The following is a 25,041-nucleotide window of genomic DNA, read 5'->3' as shown; positions in this document are numbered from 1 at the left end:
TCCCCTCCTGTCGGCCCTCCCCTCGGCTGGAGAGGGAGGCGGCCTCAGGCTTCTCTTGCGGAGGCGGGGGGCGCGGTGCAATGGGAGCGGAGGCCCTCGGTTGCCGCTGCAACGCCTGCTCATCTCTCCCTCAGGAGAGCGGCCTCGTCGCCCTTGTTATTCGGGAACGACTTGGATGGTCCGTGGCCTCGGGCAGGATCGCCACGTAAGAGGCCAGCTCTGGCTTCCAGTGGGCTGCGACAAAGGCTCGTTGGCTGAATTCCTGTCACACAGGTGTTAAAAGGGCAAGAAGTCGTTTGGAGGAAAAGGTGGCACTCCTTCCTCGCCCATTTTTCCTGAGCAGTGCAGGTCTATAAGATTATTTATTCTTCCAAGTGAGCCTTGGGGCGTCTGGCAAACCAAATGCTAAAGTGTGACATTTTTATGCCACCACGCTCATACCTTCCAGGTTTTGTGCAGTTCGAAAGCACGTCAAAGTGCAAGTAGATAAATAGGTACTGCTCAGGCGGGAAGGTAAACGGCGTTTCCATGTGCTGCTTTGGTTCGCTTAGTCATGCTGGCCACATCGCCGGCTCCCTCAGCCAGTAAAGCGAGATGAGCACCACAACCCCAGAGTCATCCACGACTGGACCTAATGGTCAGGGGTCCCTATACCTAACAGCTGACAAAAACTTTTTTGTGTATGTAAACAATTTATGAGTATGTTAGTTCTTCCAGTTCATCTAATTTCTTCATGTGTTTTTCTTCAGGTTAAATATACCGGACACTAATTTTCTTGTACTGGATACAATACATTGCCAAGAACTGGTATATAACTCCAAAATAATAATTGGTAATTAAGGCTGGCATCCTGCATGCAAGTTGCTTAAGTTCCTTTGAAGGGAATGGGATTCTGGCTGAAAGCCCAAATACATTTATAAGGGGCAAGTCCAGTCTTGTCCAAAAGCACTTACCAACACACCAGGAGCAAGGATGATTTTCATATTGAGGGGCCAGATAACTTTGTGTTGTGATGGCTTACAGTGTAATCGCATGCAGAGTTGGTGCACCTATGGTAATTATTCATAAAATAACACAGCAGCAAGATGTTTACTTGCTCTGCTTGCATGTGCTCAAAGACATTTATTTGATAAAATTAGCAGTTTCTTTACTAGAAAGGCAGCCTGCAACTATTTTAAATAAATAAATGTTTAGGTAAAGATAACGGTGAAGGACCCCTGGACAGTTAAGTCCAGTTGAATTCGACTATGGGGTGTGATGCTCATCTCTGCTTTCAGGCTGAAGGATCCGGCGTTTGTCTGCAGACAGCTTTCCCAGGTCATGTGGCAAGCATGACTAAACCGCTTCTGGCGCACAGAAGACGATGAGTGCCAGAGTGTATACTCGTGCTGGTGTGCTTTCAAACTGCTAGGTTGGCAGGAGCTGGGACAAAGGGGAGTTAGGTAAAGGTAAAGGGACCCCTGACCATTAGGTCCAGTCGTGGCCGACTCTGGGGTTGCGGCGCTCATCTCGCTGTATTGGCCGAGGGAGCCGGCGTACAGCTTCCGGGTCATGTGGCCAGCATGACTAAGCCGCTTCTAGCGAACCAGAGCAGCACACGGAAACGCCGTTTACCTTCCCGCCTGAGCGGTACCTATTTATCTACTTGCACTTTGATGTGCTTTTGAACTGCTAGGTTGGCAGGAGCAGGGACCAAGCAATGGGAGCTCACCCCGTGGCAGGGATTCGAACCGCTGACCTTCTGATCAGCAAGTCCTAGGCTCTGTGGTTTAACCCACAGCGCCACCCGCGTTACTCAGAGGTAAATCCCTTGTGGAACTGAAGTTAGTGAACTCATTCAAGAAAGTAGTCTAAAATGACATGTTAACTGACCGGAGCACGATTGAGGGTGTGTGGTTTATATGTTTAAATACAGTGCTTACATACCGTAGATAGGAACAGATAATATGGATTACTTTTCCCTTAGTGTAATAATCATAGAGAGAGGCATAGGCACAAACTCCTAGAGGCCAAGGGGTATTTGGCCACCCCAATAAAATATTTGAGGGGGCCAGCCCTCAAATGGTGTGCATGCACTGTATCATGTGATTGATTATGGGGTGCAGGGCTTACCTCCCCCCCCCAATATTTTATACAAATTGCCCCCCTGGAGCGAGGGTAGTTAAATATTGGTACAATTGACTTTTTATGCTTATACATAGAAGAGTGATACATTTAAATGTTTGTCTAGAATCTAGATCAATATTTATGTAGAACAAAAAATAAAAACAAATATCTTTAATACGGTCAATGACAAGAAAGATTTATGTAGAACAATGATGTAGCAGTTATTCCTACCTCATTAATCTATGTCATTATTTATTAAATTTCTACCCCAGCCTTCATCTCAAAGGGCTCCAGGGTGACAAACGCCAAAATCTTAAAACAATAATAGTAAGAGGATACACAAGCTTCTGTAAGTACCATTACAGAAGATTAAAGTATTATCTATCTAGTTAGTGAAGAATCAAAGTAGGACTTTGAAATAACAAGCTGGGTTAAGGGTTTCCATTAGTCTGTTATCTCCAAGAGTAAAACAAAATCCAGGTGATTTTTTTTGTACCCTTTGGATATCCAATCTGTGGATGCTGGTTTGCCATTTCTGACTGCTGCCTGGGGAGCAAAGCCAAGAGTTGACTGTAGCCAATCATCTGCTCCGTGCCATGATTTCTCACTTCCCGTATGGTTTTGCATTCACCATTTCCCATCAGCCTGAAGACAGTTACTGAAAGGGGTGGAATTCCCAAGAGACCTGTTCTTTCTCTTCTACAGTCTCTGGATGAGCAGCCCAGCATTGTGGTTCCCCACTGCGCCCTCTGTTTTCTGCTAGCAGGATTTCCAGCAGAATGACAACAAAGCCGCTGCCTGCTCTTGAAAACTGCATTTGGTAGGGTTGGGGGAAGGAGGGAGAGTTGCTGTTTTCAGGAAATGAAGCAGGAAGTCTGATCGAAAACTGCACACACAAAAGGCAGCTTAACTAAAAAGAAGGTAACATTTTCCCCTCACCCTCTGATTAGTTTGGTTTTTAAATTTCTGAATTCAGGTTAGTAGGACTAGCTAGGCATGAATTTATAGTGAAATGATTTTTTTGCTCTTTAAACAATATTATTTTAAACCATTTTGGAGTCTGTCATGTAGCTTGCATGTTGGATGACAGGCTGGGATATAGGTTAATGGGATATTTTCCATTTCCCCCAGCTTGTGAATGTTTTCCTGAGGGATGTGGATGGCAGTAGGCTTTGATGGAGTTTAAATGATTAACATAATCTATGTATATATGGCTTGCCTAAACAGAAACAGACCTGACTTCAGCTTTACATTTTCATTCATATACAAAGGTTTGCATATTCTGTTTGATGCTGATCTTTTTTTCCAGTGTGTGCACTGGAAATGGGTGAAAAATAAACTGATATGGCTGTTTCTAAATTACAAAATCCTTGCATGTGTGTGGACCTGTAGTGGAAGTGCTAACTACAATCATTGTAGCAAGTACTGCCAGATGTTTCCTATTTCAAGGTATATACCTTATTAAAAATGCTTTGCTTTTGTTTCAGATTATCACAAGTCTATATAAGATAAAGGAAGTGATGTGTTTCGCAAGCTGTTACAAGCTAACTCATACAATCAGTTGAGCTATTGGCCTCATTCTTTGATAAACTTTCACTTGTTGACAATGCTTGATGTCAAAAAACTGTTATGCAATTAAGAGCTAATTTATGCAATGATTCTATATTTTCCTTTTTAGTTCCCTTAGAAAATGGGTTACACCTTATGGCAAAAGATGGTCTGAATTATTTGTTGTAAACACAAAACTCATGTTGCCACTCCATTGCAAACCTTCCTAATAGCAGTTGAATAACAGTATGCCAAATCGCAATTTATACTTGAGACAAATGGTCCCAGTTTGGGACAAATGGCCCCAGACAAATCCACCAGGGTGCTTGGAGAAATCAGGGGACAATTTTATTGTTAGAGAACTATCATAAAACTTTTTGTACAGTGTTTAAAAGAGAATACAGGAAAACATACAAGCCCACATTCCCCACAAGATTTCAGGGATTTAGCAACAGAGACCTTGATCCAGCTCCAGTTGCAAGGAACTAGTTGAGTGATTGGCCCTGGGTGGGGACGTGCATTAACTATGTGTACAGAAGGCTGTTTATTTTCATGCAGTTTGTTTCTAATACTCTGGTTATGTTTACATCTCAGTCTCCACACATACATACCCCACTGTTCCAATGCCTGTAGCTCTGAGAGCTGATTAAATTTTGTATAAAAGACAGCTGAATTCTTATGAGATGAGGCATTTATGGATCCAAGAATGGTGGTGCTGTGCCAGGATTGACAATGCCTGCCTGTATCTGGTAATAAATATATAGCATCGTATCTCTTAGTTCTTTATTTGGAAGTTGTTCTGTGCCATACTCTTTGCTGGTTTGCAAAGAATTCATAGCAAGTATTTAATTATGTCCATGTAAGCTGTAGCTCACAGCAATTTCACACTTTGTGGCAGCTGGGTAGTGTTTTCCTCAGTACACATGTAAAGTGTGAAGGTCAGGCACCTCTAAAAATGAGACGTGACTCTTAGATAGTACAACTCATGGCATTCTGGGAATGTTATCAGGCTTCTGTAATTCTGGCTTGCACATAATTTGCAACTTGCAGGAAGAGACATATATCATCATGATTAGCATTCTAGTTTTGAAGGCCAGGATGGATTCTATAATGTAAATGGGATGCACTTGATTATAAGGCTGAGCACTCTCAAGATGGGACAGGCATGGACTTCTTGTTGCCTTTCCCAGCTTGTGTGCATGGCCTACTGATCTCCCTCACCCTGTCACTGTGTGCTGACATCATGTGCTGTGATTAGAAAGACTACTGGAGGGAAACAAACATGGCCACACATCCTTTAAACAGTTGCCATGTTTGTTACTCTGTGGTAATTGAATGCAGATGATACATTTAACCAGGTTCATGTATTTGGATCTAATGGGAGTCAATTTAAAAGGTACTCAGATCTGTGGAAACCTGACAAATGATTTTGCCACCTTAACCTAGATGGGTGTGTGTGTGTTTGCCTATATTGTGCTATGTACATTTTTTAAATATATCACTGGGATGGTTCTAGGTTTTTCTGTGCTGTAACAGAAACCAGGACAGTTGGAGGAGGGAAGCTATTTCAGGGAGCTGCAGCATCCCTTCTGAGGTAATCCTCAGACTGGGGGAGGGGGAGGCTTTTGTAGGTGCTTTGCTGGGAGGGCATTTTTTAAAAGCTGCAAAGCTCAGTGAGGGAAGAGGATTAGTGTGAGAGAGCGAGTGAGCTGCTGGCTGGTTTTACTAGGATCATCCATCTGCTCTGTGCTTTGGGCATATTGAAGTGGGCAGTCTCACTTTGCTTTCCTCATCTCCTCCTCAGCTGTGTGATTAGGGCCCTGCGCATCTGTAATTATCCAGCCAGACTGCAAAGCCGCTTGCCACACTTTACAGCACTCCAGGCCACCTCCACACCGTGGAGCAATGGCGCTCCGGACTGTGCTAGAGACTGTCGAAAGTGGGGAGCAAGATACTATTCTCAAGGTGCTGCAGATCTACAACCAGGAGGTGAGTATTCATTGGAAATTGTTTGGCTGATGTCAGTCGGAAGGATCAGCTGGAGAATCTATGCTGGTGCTTTGGTGCCGTTCCCCATAAGCTGCCTTCAGTTCCATCTGCCTGCATTGCTTCAACAAAATGTTGTTAACCTCTGCAAGCAAGTATCTTTTTGCCTTTGCAAAGAGTAGGTCTTTTGCATATTGATCGTTTGTGACTGCACTCTCCCTTTTTTCCTGTATGTAATGGGGAGCTTGTGCTGCTTTGGCCAGAGTCAGATGTGTTAGAAAAATCGATGTTAGCAGTGAAGGACAGATTTTGGAGAGCAGAAGGGAAAGGAGGAGCTTTATGTGGCAAGCAGATGTGTGGTATTAACAAACAGGCAGCCCCAGGAGGAGCTGTATGTGGAATAGAACTACTGTGCGGTGTGCAATTTTAGATAATTAAAAAAATCTCTTCATTAAGAGGGATTGCCATAGATATGGCATTTGAAAACTGGTGGGGAAGAGAGAAAAAACAATGAACATGGTGAGAACAAGCAGTCTAAGGCACTAACCATTAGATTTGTTTCAAAATGACACAAGAACCAGATGCTTCAATGATAATCATATCTGAGAACTTGGAATCAAGCTCCTGTGAATATGTCATTAATTTACAGGCAGTTGCATCAGGAATACTTTTGGTTTACATATCTATGTGACTCCCCTTGTGGTAGACCTTTAAACTAGGTGGGAAATAAGCAAAGCTGCATATTTTATATGTAGCACAAATGGTATTTCCTCAGAGGAAAAATAAATGAGTTGGCAAACTGCATGTATTTATTTGCATATGAAATCGTCTTACACCGTGTCAGATCATTGGTCTTTAATCCAGCATTTGTTTACTTCAGCTCACAATGAGGCCTCGACCAGAGGTCTTTCCAAGTCCTGACCTGAGATGCTTTTTAATTAGAGATGCTGGGAAATGAATCTGGGAACTTTTGCATTAAGAGCTTGTGCTCCACTGCTGAGCCTTCCCCTTGTTTTGCTGTGGCAAAGATTCCAGCTGTAGCAATGACAACATGAATAAAGCAGAGACTGGTAGATAAAATATCAGCTTCATTAGCAGAGAAAAAGGTTTAAACCTTTAGAACTCCATTCAGGATATATGTGTATGTACTGTATGTATGCATTTGTAAGCGATTTTAGATAGAGAAAATCAATATTCTACCTGGAAGTTTAGAGAACAAGAGCTTTGTAAACAGAAAGGCCACCTTTTGGTGTTTCTCCATCAGTGTTTGGAAGAGCGACTGCCATTCTTTGAGCACCCTGAAATGCTTCACTGTTGTCTCTCAGTATGGAAATAGTATAATGCTGAGATATTTTAAGAGTTCATGAGAGGGAACTCCATAAGAGGAGGCACAGCAGATAAAGCAAAAGTCATGCTTACCAAAAACCTCTTAGTTTTTACCAAAAAAAATTATTAGGCATGGTGACAGAAGAATATAAAAGCTATACACCTAACAGTGACATTTGTGCTCCACTTCTCAGCTGTCTCTGCCAAGCAGCTGCCAGTGAATCGAGTGCAACTAGTAGGCTTATTCAACAACTGAGGAAACAATTATGTGAATTTCATTTTTATTTTTCTTAACGATGTTTGCATATAAATCAGACAGTATATGAAGCAGCAGCAAAGGCTGTAGAACTTTGTTTCTTCGACACATGAGTGATCTCTGATGTTGAGAAGGAATACTTGGGAGAATACGAAACCAAAACCAAGATATTGCTAGGAGTTTTTGAACGGTAGTGTGGGAAACCCATGAGATCCTTGGAAACTTATTAGGAATCCTGCAATCAGAAGATCAAGAATGGTGGGCAAGCTTTCCTGAAGAATGGCGTGCCCACCATTGCTGATCTTCCATTGCAATGTAAAGCTGAAGGGATGCATTAGTGTGTTCTAGAATGTGTTTTTAATTCCCACAGGGCAATGATGAGATCCAGTAGGCTGCCTTAGAGCGCTGCATGAATGGACTGCCCATCTTAGGACATGCATCATAATATTCTACATTGTAGGGGTTTCCCTTCAGCAAAGTTAGTGTGGGTTTCCCTGAAAGTAGAAAATTTGAAAACTACAGTCATAATCAACATGGCTACTCAGGTAGTAATAAGCCGTTCTTCCTGTATCTCTCCCTCCTCCTTACCCCAGCAAAACAAGATGGTACAAAATATGGTTTAGTTCTTTGTCTGCAATAGCAAACAGTGTATGATTCAATGGGCAGGGCTGTCTTTCAGAGAAGCTTGCCCATCATTACCAATACAGAGGTACCTAAGGTTACAAACACCTCGGGTTACAGACTCTACTAACCCAGAAGTAGTACAGTAGTACCTCAGGTTAAGAACTTTGCCCCAGGATGAGAACAGAAATCGCACGCCGGTGGCGCAGTGGCAGCGGGGCTCCAGGAGGCCCAATTAGCTAAAGTGGTACCTCAGGTTAAGAACAGTTTCAGGTTAAGAACGGACCTCCGGAATGAACCTCCGGAACAAATTAAGTTCATAACCAGAGGTACCACCGTATTTTCATCCTCCCCCCCCCCCAATATCTTCCCACATGGAATGTGAGACACTCTGAGGACTCCAGTCCAAAAGTGAAATACATATCTAATAAATTAAAACTATTGTGGATCCCTTGATAGGTTTTCAAGGAACCACAGAGTACCATAGAACAGAGTTTCAGAAACCATTTCTGCTGCTAATAAAACATATAGCAAGATCTGAAGCATAAGGCCTCCTGATCATTAAAGAAATCCTCTTCATACAGCCAAAATGCATTGTTAAATCACTCCTAAATTTGGAATCTTAGTATTCCATTTCATTTCTATATGATAGCAATGAGAGAGAGGTGAACATGATTTTGGAATGTGCATAGATGAGTGTGAACAAGGCCTGTCAACAGTGATTTGCCTGTGTCTGTTTGAGAATCATCTTCATATATAGCAAAAGTGAATTTGCTAAAAAAAAAAATTACATTGTGATTATGAAATGTTTACATAGTAGTGTAAAATTAAAAAAGAATCTAGAAGAGTTTAAAAAGCAAATGAACTTGAATTTTGGGTCCTTATTTACAATTTCACATGTGTTCTTCCTTCAGGAAAGCTGGCTGGGCTGTGTGAACTGTCTTGCCCTTGAATGTAGTAATCTTTGAGTGGTAGTTGGCAATTCAGATTAGAGCCCTGTGTGCTCCCCTACCACTTCATTGTGGAAAAAATGTCACTATCTACTCTCACTTAAAATGATTGTACAGTTATCTCAGGACAGTTAATTTCAGTAGAACAAGATGTAGCGAGTGTAGGACGGAATTAAAGATTTTAGATTCATACAGTGTAAATGGAAGGAAAAAAACAGTGGTATGAGATGAAGCTGTCTACCTGCCTTAGCATAACAATCTTTTGCTGATGTTTGGATATATCGGTATCCTGGTACCTCAAGACTGAATAGGTATGCTTTGAAATCACCCAATGAATTTAATTCAAAGTTTCCAACTTTTTAAGTATGCATAGCATACTTTAAAAATGGACTCTAGGTATTTTCAGTGCCCAGTGTCTCTAATTCTGTGTAGGATTTAATGTGACCCTTACTGGGCACTCCTAACATGCTAGGTTCTGTACATTCTAGTTTATTAAGCTCCTTATTAAACAAATCATGTAACATGCTTTTGAACAATATGATCAGTAGTGGCTAGCTAGGGATTTGCATAAGTGACATATATACACATTCCAAAAACAAAAACTTGGATCATAACGAGGCTTGTTTGTGGGAGCATCCCTTGAGCAGAGTTCCTCTTTTGCTGGCAGGAGCATCTCATGAAGGGTGATGGAACTTTCCTCACTTTCCCCCTGCAGTCCCTTATGCCTTACAAAATCTGCTCTAGAAGGTTGGAAGACTCTCCAGAGAAGCATGAGAGAGAGTGCAGGGGGTTGCAGCAGGAAGGGAGAATTAGAGAAAATTGCCTCTTCCGTCTTCCATGTTGCAGACTCATAAGAATTTTTACTCAAATAGAAATTGGCTACAATAATATATTGAAACTTCTTGTTCTAAAGTCAAGAGAAACTAATTAGATTGTCATTTTCTCTTGAAGACATCAGAATGGAGAACCGGTTTTTTTTGTGTTGTTCAAATGAGCACATCCTCAATGGCTTCAAAGGGCTTTCCAGATGCAAGTACTTTAAGGACTGCACCCCAAAGTTGCTTTGTTCTGTGTCTTATATTACTTCAGAATTGCTTCCTATGTATCTTTTGATGTTTTCTTCAGCATAGCCTTATATGAAACAGTAGAATTGTTCAGAGCTGCACAGTTTCCTTATACAGTGGTACCTCGGTTTAAGATCTTAATTCATTCTGGAGGTCCGTTCTTAACCTGAAACTGTTCTTAACCTGAAGCACCACTTTAGCTAATGGGGCCTCCTGCTGCCACCACACCGCTGGAGCACGATTTCTGTTCTCATCCTGAAGCAAAGTTCTTAACCCAAGGTACTATTTCTGGGTTAGTGGAGTCTGTAACCTGAAGCGTCTGTAACCTGAGGTACCACTGTATCATAGCTTTCATATGCTCCTCAGTATGAATTTATCAGTTTAAGCGTGTTTCTTGCTTAACTTCTCACTGCTTTATAGTGTTCACTGGAGTTGCATGCTGTAGGACTAGGTGTTCAGAAGAAATTCCTTTCTCGCTTTTAGAGTAAGTTTATTTTCCTAGTACATATCTGTTGTCTCTGTTTCATTCTCAGAAATCACAGTGTTTCACCTTTGAAGATGAGGAACAGGAAGAAAGGAGGGTAAGTACTTATTTTCTTATTTTGCTTACTCCATCAGGATCACTGAGGCTGTGAGATGGTGACTTGCCCTAGACATTGAAAGCACGGAATTCCTCCTACATGCATGGAAGCTTTTCCTTCTGAACAAAAGTGTCTGGTTCAAAAGCATGCTTCATGTATATTATGGTCCTCATGAAATATGAAATCATGCTGGTAGCAGCTAGAGGGTGGCTGATGGTACTGCCTCATAAAACCACATGCTGGGTAAGAAGCAGAGTACAGTTTGATAGCGAGGCACCTGTTGCATTCAGATCCCATTTCTTTTGTTTACCTCCCCACCCCCACCCCAGTCTTGGAGCCGTGAGATGAGTAGCAAATAATCTACTTGACTAGTGGTTGTGTGATGTGCTTATATAGAAAGGCCTTTCTATGAGGAGGCACAGTCACAATAAATAATGGGAGCCCAGTTCCCTCATGAAGTTTCCTTGATGAGGCAGCAGTGCTAAGCCAATTACATCAAACCATAAGTCCTGTAAAGCTGTAGTGTTTGTGATCCTTCTATATCAACATTTCTGTTGATATAGGTCTAAATGGTCTATTTAAAATAATATAGTTAACTTTTATTTAACTGTTAAAATAATACAAATAATTACTAATGATAAGTATAACCAATCTTATTAATACTATTATGATAGATAGGTAAGTATTTGATTATTAAATATTTAACTATTTTAGATAATAAAAAGTACTGTGGCAGTTTTATTGACATGTTTTTCACCTGCTTGCTTTATAGGTAGTATTTTATGTGTATGGGATTATTTTATGTTGTATTTTTATTTTACTTGATATTGGGCAACTTGGGTGTCATTATGTGGAAAGGCATGATATAAATTTAATAAATAGGGTCACACATTGGCAAGCACATTCTCAGTAGGTGTACCAGCCAGTATAATTTTATCTGTTCAAGGAAGCTTCCTTGAGTTTTACTGCATAGCCAAATTGCAGAAAGAAAAGGGGGATCATCCAAGATGTAACTGCATACAGTGACTATGCAGATATCTTTATTGCATTCACTTTCAGGGCAGAACAGAAAGCTACTGTGACTTGTTCTCTTCTCCCACCCCACCCCTCAGCTGTTTTCAGTTTCTCTTCTCTGGATTTGAACTCTGACAGAAATAAGCCACCATTCTTTGAGGAGAACAGTAGTTCTTTGCATAAACAGTCCTGTTCACTAGCATCAGTTAAAAAGGCATTTAAACAAGTGTTTGCTGATAATGCTCCAGAAATAGATACACCTCTGTACCTTTACTGAATTTGGATTAAATTGGCCCATAGTCTGCAGAAAGGGACGCGGGTGGCGCTGTGGGTTAAACCACAGCGCCTAGGGCTTGCCAATCAGAAGATCGGCTGTTAGAATCCCTCGCGACGGGTTGAGCTCCTGTTGCTCGGTCCCTGCTCCTGCCAACCTAGCAGTTCGAAAGCACGAAGTGCAAGTAGATAAACAGGTACCACTCCAGCAGGAAGGTAAACGGCGTTCCCGTGCGCTGCTCTGGTTCGCCAGAAGTGGCTTAGTCATGCTAGCCGCATGACCTGGAAAGCTGTACGCCGGCTCCCTCGGCCAGTAAAGTGAGATGAGCACCACAACCCTAGAGACATCCACGACTGGACCTAATGGTCAGGGGTCCCTTTACCTTACCTGTTGCAGAATAAAAAGATACAAAGAGAAGACGAGAGAGAGAGAGAGAGAGAGAGAGAGAGAGAGAGAGAGGGGGGGGGGGGAAATCTATAAAACTACAAATGTGCCTATTTTAAATACTGTATCCGTTTTCACTGAAGCTCCACCATGGCACTCCTCCACTCACTTTTGCATCATTTTGCTGCTTTATTGTGGCCTGCAGAAAGCAAAGAACTACATATCACTAAATCCAATGAGGGTGTGTGTATAGAAAGTGGAATTCTCTTAAGGATCAGTTTTAAACCTGCTTTTTTTAACTTGCTCATTAATGGCCGACAAAGCCAGAGGTTTTGAGAGGAGTCCCAAAGGCATATCTGCAAATTGCAGGGAATGTGTCATTAAAATTGCAAATGCAGTTGTTGCTGCTGCTGCTGGTTTTATTATTAAATTTTTAACCTGCCCAATATAAGCAAGTGCAGAGCAGTGCACATTTGGGCAAAAAAAGCCTCATTTATTTTAACAATATTTATTTATTTAAAAATTATAAACTGTTTTACATTCAAATAATAAGTGATACAGTATATTATCATGTGTCACAGCTGTACTAATGGGGTCCAAACTGGCAGTGACTAACCAAGATGGATATGGCCCAAGGCACTGGATGGGTTGTGCAGGTTTGGGGTACAACGTAGCTCGTTGAACCTGTGCAATCCACTAGTGCAGACATAATTTTCTTTCTTCACATAGACGTTTATTGCTTCACTACTAGTTTTCTTCTCCCACCCCCCACCTCTGTAATGCTTCAGAAACTGGCTGCGCTTCTGATCAAGTTTCTGGAGAGGGTGCTGCAGCCATCCTGCCAGGTCACCTGTTTGGAAAGCATACGGATCCTGTCCCGAGACAAAAGCTGCCTTGGCCCTTTCACAACCATGGAAGGCCTGAAGACGCTGGCCAGGCACGCGGGGATTGATTACGCAGAAGAGCAGATTCTGGAGGTTCCAGACCTTGAAGTGATCCTGGAGGCGCTCAAGTGTCTCTGCAACATTGTCTTCAGCAGTCCCCGGGCTCAGGAGCTGACCTCCGAAGCCCGGTTCGTGGTGGGCCTCACAGACCGCATCAAACTCTACAACGAGAGAAACCTCCCGCACGATATAAAGTTCTTTGACTTGCGCCTTCTCTTCTTGCTGACGGCATTGAGGGTGGACATCCGGCAGCAGCTTGCGCAGGAACTCCGGGGTATCGGTCTGATGACAGATACCTTGGAACTCACCCTCGGAGTCAAGTGGCTAGACCCTCACGAGGTAGCTGCTGAGGGGAACCCTTCTGCTCCTTTACCTCGGCAGGAGGTGGAGCGTGCCATGGAGATCCTGAAAGTGCTCTTCAATATCACATTTGACACCAGCAAGAGGGAGGTAGATGAGGTAAGATACTCAGAGGGAGCTTTTGGTAGCTCAATTTTGTGATGTGTTTCTGTTTTTATGTACCTGTTTCTTTCATCCATGATTCCTGTGCTTCTAGACACTATTTAAGAAAGGTAGGGGGCAAGTTGCCTGACTTAGTTCACCCCACCCCCCTGCATTTGTTCTGTGGGAGCACCTATATATTTGGTCAATTCTGCTCATGCCCACTGGCTGACTCTTGTTATAAACAGGCCTATTTATCAACATACAAAAGCACAAATTCCTGCACACTTGAAGCCAATAAAAAAAAGAAAGGCTAAATGCACAGAAACATTCATTTCTAAAATTATGTGGTGTTTGCTTCCACAGTCCTGATCTAAAACATGGTAAAATCAGATATCTTACAATCTGGTGGAATTTATTTTTCAGCAGTGCATGGCAATTCAAGAAAGAAAGCCTAGCATTGTGGGTGTTGAGGTGTAAGCAGCAGTGTTGGCAAGGTACTGCCAGTGTCTGTTTACTAACTAAATCGGGATGAAAACCTAGCAGATCAAGCTATTTAAAATATCCAGAGTCTCTCTCACTTTCTGGATTAGTAATGAACTGTGAGCTCAGGGAGACCTGTGAAGGATATAATTTCTGGGTGTCTATTTTATACTATTTATTTATTTCATCAAATTTATATACTGCTTGATGGTAGAAATCCTCAACAAAATTACTTTGGGTTTTATATATTCTGCTTTCATATTTTATGATGTGAGTTTATAAACCTTTAAAAATATAAATAAATGAAACATGAAGCAGCAGAAGAGAGGGTAAAGTGTGGCAGAAGAAATAGAGATACCTCTGTAGGGAAACGATATTTGCATCTGGAGTTCTGCATTAAGAAAATATTCCAGATTCAGCAACCAGACAATCCAATGACTGGATTTTTTTTAAAGAAAATTGCAATATGCCATGTTTGTGTATGTATGAATTAATTTAATTTAACCGTTATATTCTTGCTGCCTAATTTAATTATTGTTTTGCATAATTTTACATTGTGGGGAAAGAGGAGGAAGAATACAGCTTAGACAAAATTGTGGGAGCATAATCAAGACACCCAGAGAGAAGGATAAGGGGTCAAGAGAAGAAAGAAATGCTGAATGAAGGAGTCTCGTACTACTTCATTCAGCCCTACTTTGGTTACTATGCCCACATTTCTCCACAAAATGGTACCGGGAACTCTCTGTTAAGGGCTGTATTCTGAGCAGGGTAATTCAGCTACGAACATTTTTAGTTTCCTTGGGCACAGTTTTTCTTTGGACTAGAATTCCATTCCATTTTGAGAACGTACTGTAAAGCGTAGCTTTTTGCAACAAACAGACTGTGCACAAGAGAGATGTGTTCCTTTCTCATAATCAGGCTTTTCATTGTGTTTTGGGGCCAGGAAGATGCTGCTCTGTACCGACGCCTGGGTGCCCTCCTCCGTCACTGCCTGATGATTTCAGCAGATGGTGAAGATCGGACAGAAGAATTTCACAGGTGATTATCCTGGTGAAAAACTTGGATTGGCTGGGAAAACCAAAAACATTATCATGACCGCCATACAGTTTAGGTATTCAAGAATCTGGGGGTCAGGTCTATTTGACACAATACCTAAGAACTTTAGTTGCTGATACTGATTGATATAGTGCTACCTGCACTTCTGTACCGGGGGGGGGGGCAGGGGAGCATGCCACACCGGGTACCATTTGGGGAATGGGTGCCATCATGGCTGCCCCCGGGACGCGCAACCCTGGGATGTGCACCACGCCCCCACAGGCGACACGCCACGCCCCCGCCTGTTCTCCACTCCGGGTGCTGCAGCATGTTGCTTCGCCACTGGCTACTAGTTGTTGTTGTTGATGATATAGTACATGGCACTTTATAAAGAATTAGTTTGATATAATCTAAAAATGGACATCAGAAAACAGCAAAGGAAGGGAAGAGAAAATTGAGGCAGTACATGGGAGAAGTAAATGCTATTGTTAAATGTTCTCAGGAGTGTTTATAGTCTTGCCATGATGGCAAGGAAAGGATAGTTTTGGGTCTTGTTCCCGTGGTGCTTGAAAATGGAAATTAACTAGATATTTGTCAGCTTTAAACAACAAAACAAAATGGTTCCTTGTTGATGCGGAGGCTACTTTCTTCGCATATTTTGTCTTGCGTTGCATGTTCAGCCACACAGTCAACCTTCTGGGCAATCTGCCTCTCAAGTGTCTGGATGTCCTGCTGGCCCCCAAGGTGCATCCGGGCTCGCTTGAATATATGGGAGTCAACATGGATGCTGTCAATGTTCTGCTGGATTTCCTGGACCGACGTCTTGACAGGGTGGGTGAAAAGTTCCTCATTGCCTCACACCACATTTACTTCAGATTCTTTTCATGCAGCCAATGAAATACAAATGCGGAATTTCTTAGAGAGGAAGGGGGGAACTACAGAGTGTTACAGTTTTTGGTGGGTACCCTGAATTTTTTATACTATAAAGTTTCATCTGAGAAAAGGGATGAGTTATAAGGTATATCTACTCCATGGGTGGAGCCAAGATTTATTTTTTGTGGGGGGAGAGACTTTATGTTGGGGGGCAGAACAGATATATCTGCGATGAAATTGGTCAGTTAGTTAAGTATTTCTATTTATTTACTTGATTGGAGAGGGCAGCTTCCCCCCCCCTCTGGCTCTGCCTATGATCTACTCCAGGCATCCCCAACCTGCGGCCCTCCAGATGTTTTGGCCTACAACTCCCATGATCCCTAGCTAACAGGACCAGTGGTCAGGGATGATGGGAATTGTAGTCCAAAAAAATATGGAGGGCCGAAAGTTGGGGATGCCTAATCTACTCTGATGATTTACTATGATGTTGCCTGCAGCTGAGCTGCCATTTACCTGCTCTGTTTCAGATCCTTCCATACAAAAATTGTACTCTAATGTATTTTTTCCCTACATGGGAAACAGCATGGCTGTGATGATGATTTATTACCTTCTTCTTTTTGTGGGCTCTTCTGTAGGGTCACAAGCTTAAAGAGAGCCTGACCCCTGTGCTGAACTTGCTGACTGAGAGTGCTCGAGCCCATCGACAGACCAGGAAATTCCTTAAAGCTAAGGTACTGTATTTAAATTACGTAGGATCCTAAGCAATAATACCTCCATTTATCCAGCAAAAAATGTAAGGCAAGCCCCACCTGTGCCATCATTCTGGAAATATATACTGCAGAAATACTGAAATTGTCTCCCAAGATTGTGTGTGATCCTATTGTTTTGAAAAAAGCTTTGAAGTTGTGCGCTCCCTTGCTATATGAGTGTGAGTGGGCATGTGTCTGCCTAATGTAAAAGTGGCAAAAGTCACCATGAAAGCTTCTGCAAAGATGTAGTGGCACTTTTGGAGCAATACTTACCAACGTAATAGGAAGGCCTTTTAAAATAACTCTTCCCTTTCCATGGGATTGCAGGTACTCCCTCCACTGCGGGATGTGAAAAATAGACCGGAGGTGGGGAACTTGTTGAGAAATAAGCTTGTGCGCCTCATGACTCACATTGACACTGATGTCAAGCACTGTGCTGCGGAATTCCTCTTTGTTCTCTGCAAGGAGAGTGGTGTGTGCCTTTCCATGTTCTATTTCATCTAGTGAAGGTTGTCTTGTAACATTGTATGTCTGACATTGTATGTTACAATGTCATGTAACATTGACTGTCTGAAAAAGCAATTGAGTGAATAGACTGATCCATCCATCTTCGTAACTGCTGAAAGATTTATAGCACTGGGGTAGACAGAATATGTTTTAATGGTGGCTTGGCTGCTAAGAGCTGAGGCAATTCATTTATGAGTCATAAGGCAAAATTACATATTGCCTGGGTAAGGATGGAATGAAACAGAACCAAATAATTCACCCTAAACATTCACTGACTAGAGATACACTTAGGAAAGAAAAATATTTGTTGTAAAAAGGGAGGAATTCCAAACTTAAGCTTTGATAGCCACATACTTACATATTCTCTCTCAAGTTGAATCAAAGGGCCTCGCTTCACAATTAAATCACTCCTTTTGCTGAATGTTAGGACAATGGCAACAGTTTTCCATATTTTTCCTTTGCAAAGTGACTGTTTCCCTCCAAATATATGCACCAGCCCATAGATGGCTACAACCAGTCCCATATGACATTTCACACATTTCTTCTAGTGTGGATATTATATTTGCTTGAGGTAAAAGTAATACAAATATCTTTAACGGTCAAAGAAGCTGGGTTCCCTGCTGCTACAGGAGTAAGGGGATTCCCTGGGCCTGTAAAGCAAGTGGAGAGTGAGAGGCAAAAGAGGTGAAGTGAAGCAGCTCTGAATGTGACTTACAGACTTGAGAGGCTTGCAAGAAATCATTTCCTTGAAAGGTGGTCCGATAAGCAAGAGTCGGTTTTATGATCATTTGAATTCAGCAGTCTTTTCCAGATTGTTTTTGTAGCAGCAGAAGAACATGACCCTTTTGCCTTTCTTTTCCTCAACAGTGTCACGGTTTGTGAAGTACACAGGATATGGGAATGCTGCGGGGCTCCTGGCAGCCCGGGGCCTCATGACAGGAGGTCGGACAGAAGGAGAATACTCTGAGGATGAAGACACTGACACAGAGGAATACAAGGAGGCAAAACCCAAGTATGGACCCTCTTGTATGCATTGCTTCCTTAAGTATTGCCTTTTCTTCTACTTTTGGCACAAGTCCTTTTCTTGTTAACTTTTCCTCACTCAACCCATTACTCATTTTTTTCTTTCCAGCTTTCTTATTGGCATGATGTTCATTTCCCTGTGTTTAATACTGTGGTTATCTGCTTCCATGCCTAATGGCCTTATTCACTGCCTGCCACTTCTTCACAGTTGCATGTCTAGACCAACAGCTTTCCCCTATAATTTGTTGCAGAGGATCACAAACCTTTGTTTTGAACTCCATTTATAGGTGGCTGTATGTACGAAAGCTTTTATGTCATGAAAGAGGTTCTGACTCCTCCCCACTCCCATTTATCTTGGTAGCTTTCTCTCTTCCTATCCCTTGTCCCATCCCCTTCATTAGCAGATGATTCTCCCTTCTATTCCAAATATATACAGAATTTCCATCATTCACGATTAAATCCATCTTGCGGATTTCTTTGGTTAACTGTTTTATTAGCACGAACTTCACAATCCCATGTCAATGTTCTTTCCTTCTGCTACCCCTTCCCATTTTCCCCTGCTCATCAGTTATATGTGAATGCATTACATGTGAATGCATTTGCACATATAGAAAATTTATTAAAGTAGGGACTATTGCAATTCAGAGGAGGGAGAAGTGAACATTACTGGGAAAGGGGTGAAGATTAGAACCTGGACAGTGAGAGGGATAGGATTGAACTGAACTGAGTCAAGAGTGCTATTCTGGACACTTTGGGGATAGAGACACAAAAGCACCTTGTATTCTCATGTTAAAGGTGTATGTCTGTGGTAGGCATGTAAATTATAGCACTAGATTGCTGGACTGCTAACCTCCTCTTCTTCCCCTGCTTCCACGATAACCAGTCCAAATGGGGATCAAAACTGGCATGCATGTCAGTAGGTGGATTGCCACTTGCCCTAGCAAGAATCCTGTGCCATTTTCAATTTTTTAGTAGTATTTAGTCTTAGGTAGCATGTGGTGTTGGAGAATGTTTGCTACATCTCTGGTACAGTCAACAGTCATTATGTCAGTGGTCAATATATCTGCCTTTTAAATGAACATGCTTCTGCCTTCTTTCTGTGTGTTGTTGTTTTGATTGACTCGTACAGCATTAACCCTATAACGGGACGTGTGGAGGAGAAGCTTCCCAACCCAATGGAGGGGATGACAGATGAGCAGAAAGAGGTTGAAGCAATGAAACTGGTGAACATGTTTGACAAACTCTCAAGGTACCATGAGATAGATTTATCTTGAAGTGGGTCAGCAGTTTGAAGAGCAGGCTAAAAGAGGTCAACCAGTTAAAATTGAAGGTTCTGAAATTCCAAGCTCATTGTGACTTCAAACAAATAATTTCTGAATTGTTGAATTACATTTGACCTCTTTTATCCTCCAAATCATTGGACTGTCTTAGATTTTGAGCTCCTAGGAAAGAGGACTATTAACATCGAGAAAGGCCATTGAAAACAGCCATGAGCCTGTTAGGTAGCATAGGATATCAATATGATTTTGTCCATTAAGCCATTATGTGTTAACAGTCACTGAATGGGAATGAAGTGGAACCAATTGTCTGAAAGAATGAAAGGAGTGAAGTACTGCCCTGCTATCAGTGGTGGCTGATGGGGTAGCATTGCTCTCTTGGCTTCCCAATGCTGTGCATCACTGCGAGTTACTAAGAGCATGGCAGCAGGGCGCTCAGCACAGTGTGGGTGCCAATCCATGCACTGTGTCAAGCTCCCTGTTGCCTTTCCCTCCTCTCTCATGGTAACCAACAGCTACACTGGATCTCCATCATTTGGGGACAGTAGGGCTTTACTCATTGGCTTCAGATGTGGTTGCTGGAATGAAATAGTGTGCATCTCATTTTTAAAAAACCATTTAGACTGTTTTGTAACTGCTAGTGGACTAGGAGAATTATATTGAACTTAGTGGCAAGCAACAGGAAGGCAATGACAGGTGACCATACCAAAAGGGTGCTGGTATTCTGGCCTTTTGACTACTGAACTAGAGTAGCAGGGCATGGAAAATGTTGACCATGTATCATTAAGTTTCTTCCTCAACAATGAGGACTGGAAATATTTGTTTTAATATTAAAGCAGAAATTTTCTAGAATCCTGAGGGGGAAGTGTAACCCAAAATCAGTGCTCTAGGAAATCTGTGCTGGGAAATGAACACCTTGGATAAACTGGGTGTGATGACTGGGAATAATGGAAATCTGCACCCTGGGGGATTGCACACCACTTACCTACAGTATACATTTGAATGTTATCTCCACAAAGTTCATTCTGCAGGCTGTGTAGTGATAACGCTGGCTAGCTGCTAGTAGGAAGTACTATTGCAAAGGCAGATGGCAGCTAATGCCACCCATTCTCCTTCCCAGCAGGCATTCACTCTACAGTAGTTGTTCATACATCATTTAAGAGTAGTGCGGGCAGGAGTCCAGGATCTACCTAAGGAGTTCAAATGACATCTTGCTGAGCAGCCGTCAGTCTATTTATGCAGATGCCCCATGTTTCCAGTGTGCATTAGACAGACGGAAATGCTAGTCTGAGCATTTTATTAATGGTATTTCCACTACAATGTCACTTTCTTTTGCTGCTGATGTGACCTAATCAGAAGGACCCCTGAGGCATTTTCCAGCTAGATTAGCGGAGAAAGATTTTGGAGCAATCACTTCCTGGGTTTCCAGTGTAATTTTAGCATTGTTACAAACTTGCATTTGGACCTTAACTTCTCTGAAAATCACACCCGGATTACTTTTCCAGGATGTATGTCATGAAGGTTCAGAAAGGCTGATAATTAGCATTTGGTGCATGGCTAATGTGCCCTTTAACTAGCGATGAAGCCAAAAATAGAGCTCCAGTGCACCGTAAAATGAAGGAAAAGCCTTCATTAGCAAGCTAGTCTCCACATTTCCCACTGAGTTTCAAACAAAAAATATTTTCCTTTCAGTGGAAATGGTTCATCATATAAATTGATTTCAGTCAGAATGTAGGCAGTTCTGTTCAGGTTTCTGAGCATGAAAAACTGCTTTCTGGCTAAAAATGGAGAGTACATCCTCTCTACCCAAGAAATCTAAACAACACTCTTAGATTTGACACACTGATTATACAGTATTTCATTTACATTTGATTAAATGGGATTAAGAAATCTACATTCTGATTGGATTCATTTGTTGTTGCTTAGTAGTTTCTCCTGAAGAATATTTATGACTGAAAAATGTTCTTCATATTTGGAATCCACTGACCAAGTTCCCTTGATGGATTAAAAGGGCCCTGGGAGATAGAAAAGCAGTGGAAAAGTCATTCCACTTGATCCTTAAAGGTAGCTCAGTGACTGAGCACATGCTTTGCCAATGGCACCAGATTCAGTTCCTACAATCTCCAATCTTAGGTGCCTGAAAAGAAATCTGCCTAACAACCTGATGATCTGTAGATTGTTGGGTTATTGTAGATTGTCATATACTGTAAAACCAGTAGTAATTGAATCTCATCCAAAAGCTTCAAATTCTCTTCTAGAAATGTTAATAGCGCAACATCTGTAGTTGAGCAAATAGGATTTGTCCATGGTGCAAGTATTTATATTCTGGATGTGAGCAAAGCAGTGTCAGCACATGTACCAGATGCCAAACTGAGGAAGGGTTGGGGCTGTTTTTACTGGTGGTGGTATGTATAGCTATTTTGTACTATTTCTGCTAGGATCAACAAATGAATTACATTTCTCAAAGTGGGCATACTACTGGCCTGTCCTTAATGTAGGCTTCCCCTTGATGGTTTCTCTAAGAATGTTATCATGAGGAGCCCCTCTCTGACTGTGCTATTTCTCCTTTCCATTGCAGACAACGAGTCATCCAACCAATGGGGGTCAATCCAGATGGCAATTTAACCTCTCTCAATGTAACCTCCTTGGAGGATGCTGTCCATCAGATATCTGAGGAGAGGTTATCATCTGACTCTGACTTGGAATTGGACTGAAAAAACATTTCCTGTTCCTCAAAAACCTATGGACCCTCTATTCTCTCTCTGTAACAGGTGCTGTATCAGGAGACCAGTCCCAAGAAAGGACTTCCTATGGGATGGATCTCCACCGCCCAGAGTGGTATAACATCTGTTTCTTCTCTAGCTCTATAACACTCCTACCTTAGAGAGCTCTTTACAGCTTAGCTCTTTTGATCTGTTTTCCCTCTGTGTCCACAAGATTATTACACTCCAATTCCAAGGATTTTTGAGCAGAAATTTCATGGAGGGAAGGGCAATCTCTTATTATATCAAGGAGGTTTAGTAGCACTTAAGGGTGCTGTGAGTGCACTGCAGAGCTACTTGTATGGGACTCAAATGTGATACATACTGGTGATATATATGTGTGCGCACGTGCATTGATACTTGTGCAAAGCACATAATGCAGCAACCATACAGCATGGTGGTGTTTAAAACACACGGATACTCTTGGCAAATGTAAATGTCTATTTGCATACACGACTGGGGCATATTATAGAAATGTGTGAACAATGAGAAGCCTGCATTTTTTTTACATGTGAAATGCAAGAAAGCACATTCCTGGAGGCATATAAGTGCAATGTGTGTGGCAATCAGTCACATTTTTAGGCAGTTCCTTTAAGACACATTACATGTGTATGGAAACATGCAGGTAAGGAAACGTGCATTGTTGAAATAGTATGTATATGTGTGGTATGTGTCCATTATCTGAGATAATGTGCAAAACTCTGAGATATCCTTTGCTCACAGTGACATTAATGTTTGCGTTTGCTGATAATTTGGGGCCAGGAGGCTTCTAATCCTCACTATAACCTTGACACCATGTTCCTCTTTCTACCATGTTTAGTTTCTGGACTACTCTCACTCTCTGTGCTCTTCAGACAAAAGGAGGTGACCAATTGCTTAACCTCACTCTAAATCTGCTTCAGTTCCCCTATATCCATAGCACTCTGCATTCACTCTGTTATGTACCTTCATCCTGATCATAGGCTTTTCTGTTTAAAAAAAGCAGCCCCCATCTCCTACTTTGTTTCCAACTTTGCCAACAGTTTCTGAACTTAGCACAAATATAAAGATTTTCACTAGAATAAATGAAGCCTTCAGATAACAATATGCGTGCATCTGTTGATTATTTGGGTCATTGTATCTGAGCAATTAGAAATTAATTTCGTGGCAATGTAACTGCAGCCAAACTGGAAGGAGTCCAGTTATAGTAGTGTTGTACTCAAGCACAATGCCATGTGGGTGAGCGGTGGAACTTTCTGTGCTTTCAACAAACTAAACCTCACTGAGGCCGTTGGTGTCTTATCAGTCAATCTGTAGTGATAACATATGTGGAGTATCCCGCCCATTGCATCGGACTGGATGATCTAGCTGCCTCTGAAAATGTTGGAAACTTTGGGTTATCTCTACAAACTAACATTGAGTATAATTATGACTCTTCTGCATACCCCATCCTCCTAATATATAGTTAAAAGGTTATTAATCACTTACGTTTCAACACAATGAAACTAATTGAAGGTCTGCACATCAGACCAAAGGTCTGCCTAGTATCCTGTTTCCCAGAGTGATCATCAGGCACTTGCAGAAAGCCCACAACCAAGCCTTCCCCTGTTGTTCATGTAGCCATCATGCCTTATGGCCACTGATATTCCTTTTGTCTTCCTTGTCATTAAAATAAAATTGTTCAGGGTCATTAAAACAAAGATTATGAAAAATTCCAAAACGACTCTCCAAACTGAATGAAAGGGCAAAAGCAATTCAGTGAAAGCAAGTGTAAAATGATGTATATCGGGACCAAAAAATCAAATTAACTTCATGTGTATGCTCATGGGTTCTAAACTGACAGTGACCAGGAACACCTTGGGGTTGAAGTGTATGGCTCCATGGAAGATGCTGCTCCACTGCGCTGCAGCTGTGAAAGAGGCAAATTCCATGCTAGGGAGCATTAGGAAAGGAGCTGAAAATAAAACTGCTATTATACAAATCTTGGGTGCAACAACATTTTAAATACTGTGTACTGTACTGTTCTGGTTGCCTCACCTCAAAAACAATATTGTAGAGTTGGGAAAGGTTTAGAAAAAGGCAACCAATATGATGGAGGTACTCGCATGTAAGGAAGTGTTACAGCGTTTTTAGTTTGGAGAAAAGGCAAGCAAGAAGTGACAGTATATAGCAAACACACACACACACACACACACACACACACACACACTCACTCACTCACTCTTCAGCAGGGCTGATGATCAAAATGTCTCATTTGAATGGCTTATCCTAAATTCAGGGCTTTCCAATCCAATATTTGACTCACACATTCATATAAACAAATCTGTTAGCACATTCAAATTATCAGAAGCTCTTTGCAAAAACGGCCTTGCCGAAAATAGAGCTTGGGGGCGGGGGATCCAGCCTCTGAGGTTGATTGTAATTGGAGAGAAATAAGTAGAGTTCTTCAAATTGGGGGAGCAAACTAGTCACAATTCCTAAAAGCAGAGGGTAATCCTTGGCGTACATGGTTATCGGATGGCACAACCACAAAGTTAATATTAAGCTACACACACTTGACGTATACAAAGTTGTGCTTGCATCTTCATGGTGATTTGAAGTTCATAAAGTAGCAGTACTAGATTTAATAAGTTCCACAATTTCAATGTTAATTCAGAGTAACACTACAAATAACACTGTTCGAACCACCCAGAGCTTCCTTTCATCTCTTTGTCAACAAGGACATAATGAAAGAAGAAACCCAGAAGCTCAGCATCTCTTTTAAACAAATAAAAGCCTGCCATTCAAAGATGCTGAATAACACCCAGAATAATGTCAGACAATTGTGTGAATGATGCCCACAATACTTTTTTCCCCAT

The 25,041-nt window shown here is 41.8% G+C and overlaps 1 protein-coding gene across 5 annotated transcripts; it reads left to right on the top strand.

Annotated features, from left to right (window-relative positions):
• The first annotated feature begins 77 nt into the window (after nucleotides 1–77).
• RIC8A (RIC8 guanine nucleotide exchange factor A) lies at nucleotides 78–23,288 on the top strand. 5 transcript variants are annotated; one of them, XM_081885180.1, is made up of 13 exons: nucleotides 78–205; nucleotides 2,812–3,027; nucleotides 3,594–3,666; nucleotides 5,459–5,643; nucleotides 10,391–10,438; nucleotides 12,899–13,513; nucleotides 14,922–15,016; nucleotides 15,694–15,844; nucleotides 16,522–16,617; nucleotides 16,963–17,107; nucleotides 18,010–18,154; nucleotides 19,295–19,414; nucleotides 22,021–23,288. In XM_081885180.1, exons 4-13 carry the CDS (start codon nucleotides 5,560–5,562, stop codon nucleotides 22,154–22,156), a joined length of 1,635 nt encoding a protein of 544 aa, XP_081741306.1. In that variant the 5' UTR covers nucleotides 78–205; nucleotides 2,812–3,027; nucleotides 3,594–3,666; nucleotides 5,459–5,559; the 3' UTR covers nucleotides 22,157–23,288. The 5 variants fall into 5 exon arrangements, with proteins under 5 accessions (XP_081741306.1, XP_081741304.1, XP_081741308.1 ...); XM_081885178.1 differs by lacking the exon at nucleotides 3,594–3,666; XM_081885182.1 differs by lacking the exons at nucleotides 3,594–3,666; nucleotides 5,459–5,643.
• The last annotated feature ends 1,753 nt before the right edge of the window (nucleotides 23,289–25,041 follow it).

This window comes from Podarcis melisellensis (genome assembly GCF_964234715.1).
Source record: "Podarcis melisellensis genome assembly, chromosome: 1".
Taxonomy (NCBI): Eukaryota; Metazoa; Chordata; class Lepidosauria; order Squamata; family Lacertidae; genus Podarcis; species Podarcis melisellensis.
Note: the sequence above shows the minus strand (reverse complement) of the source record. Positions and strands in the feature narration are given on the sequence as shown.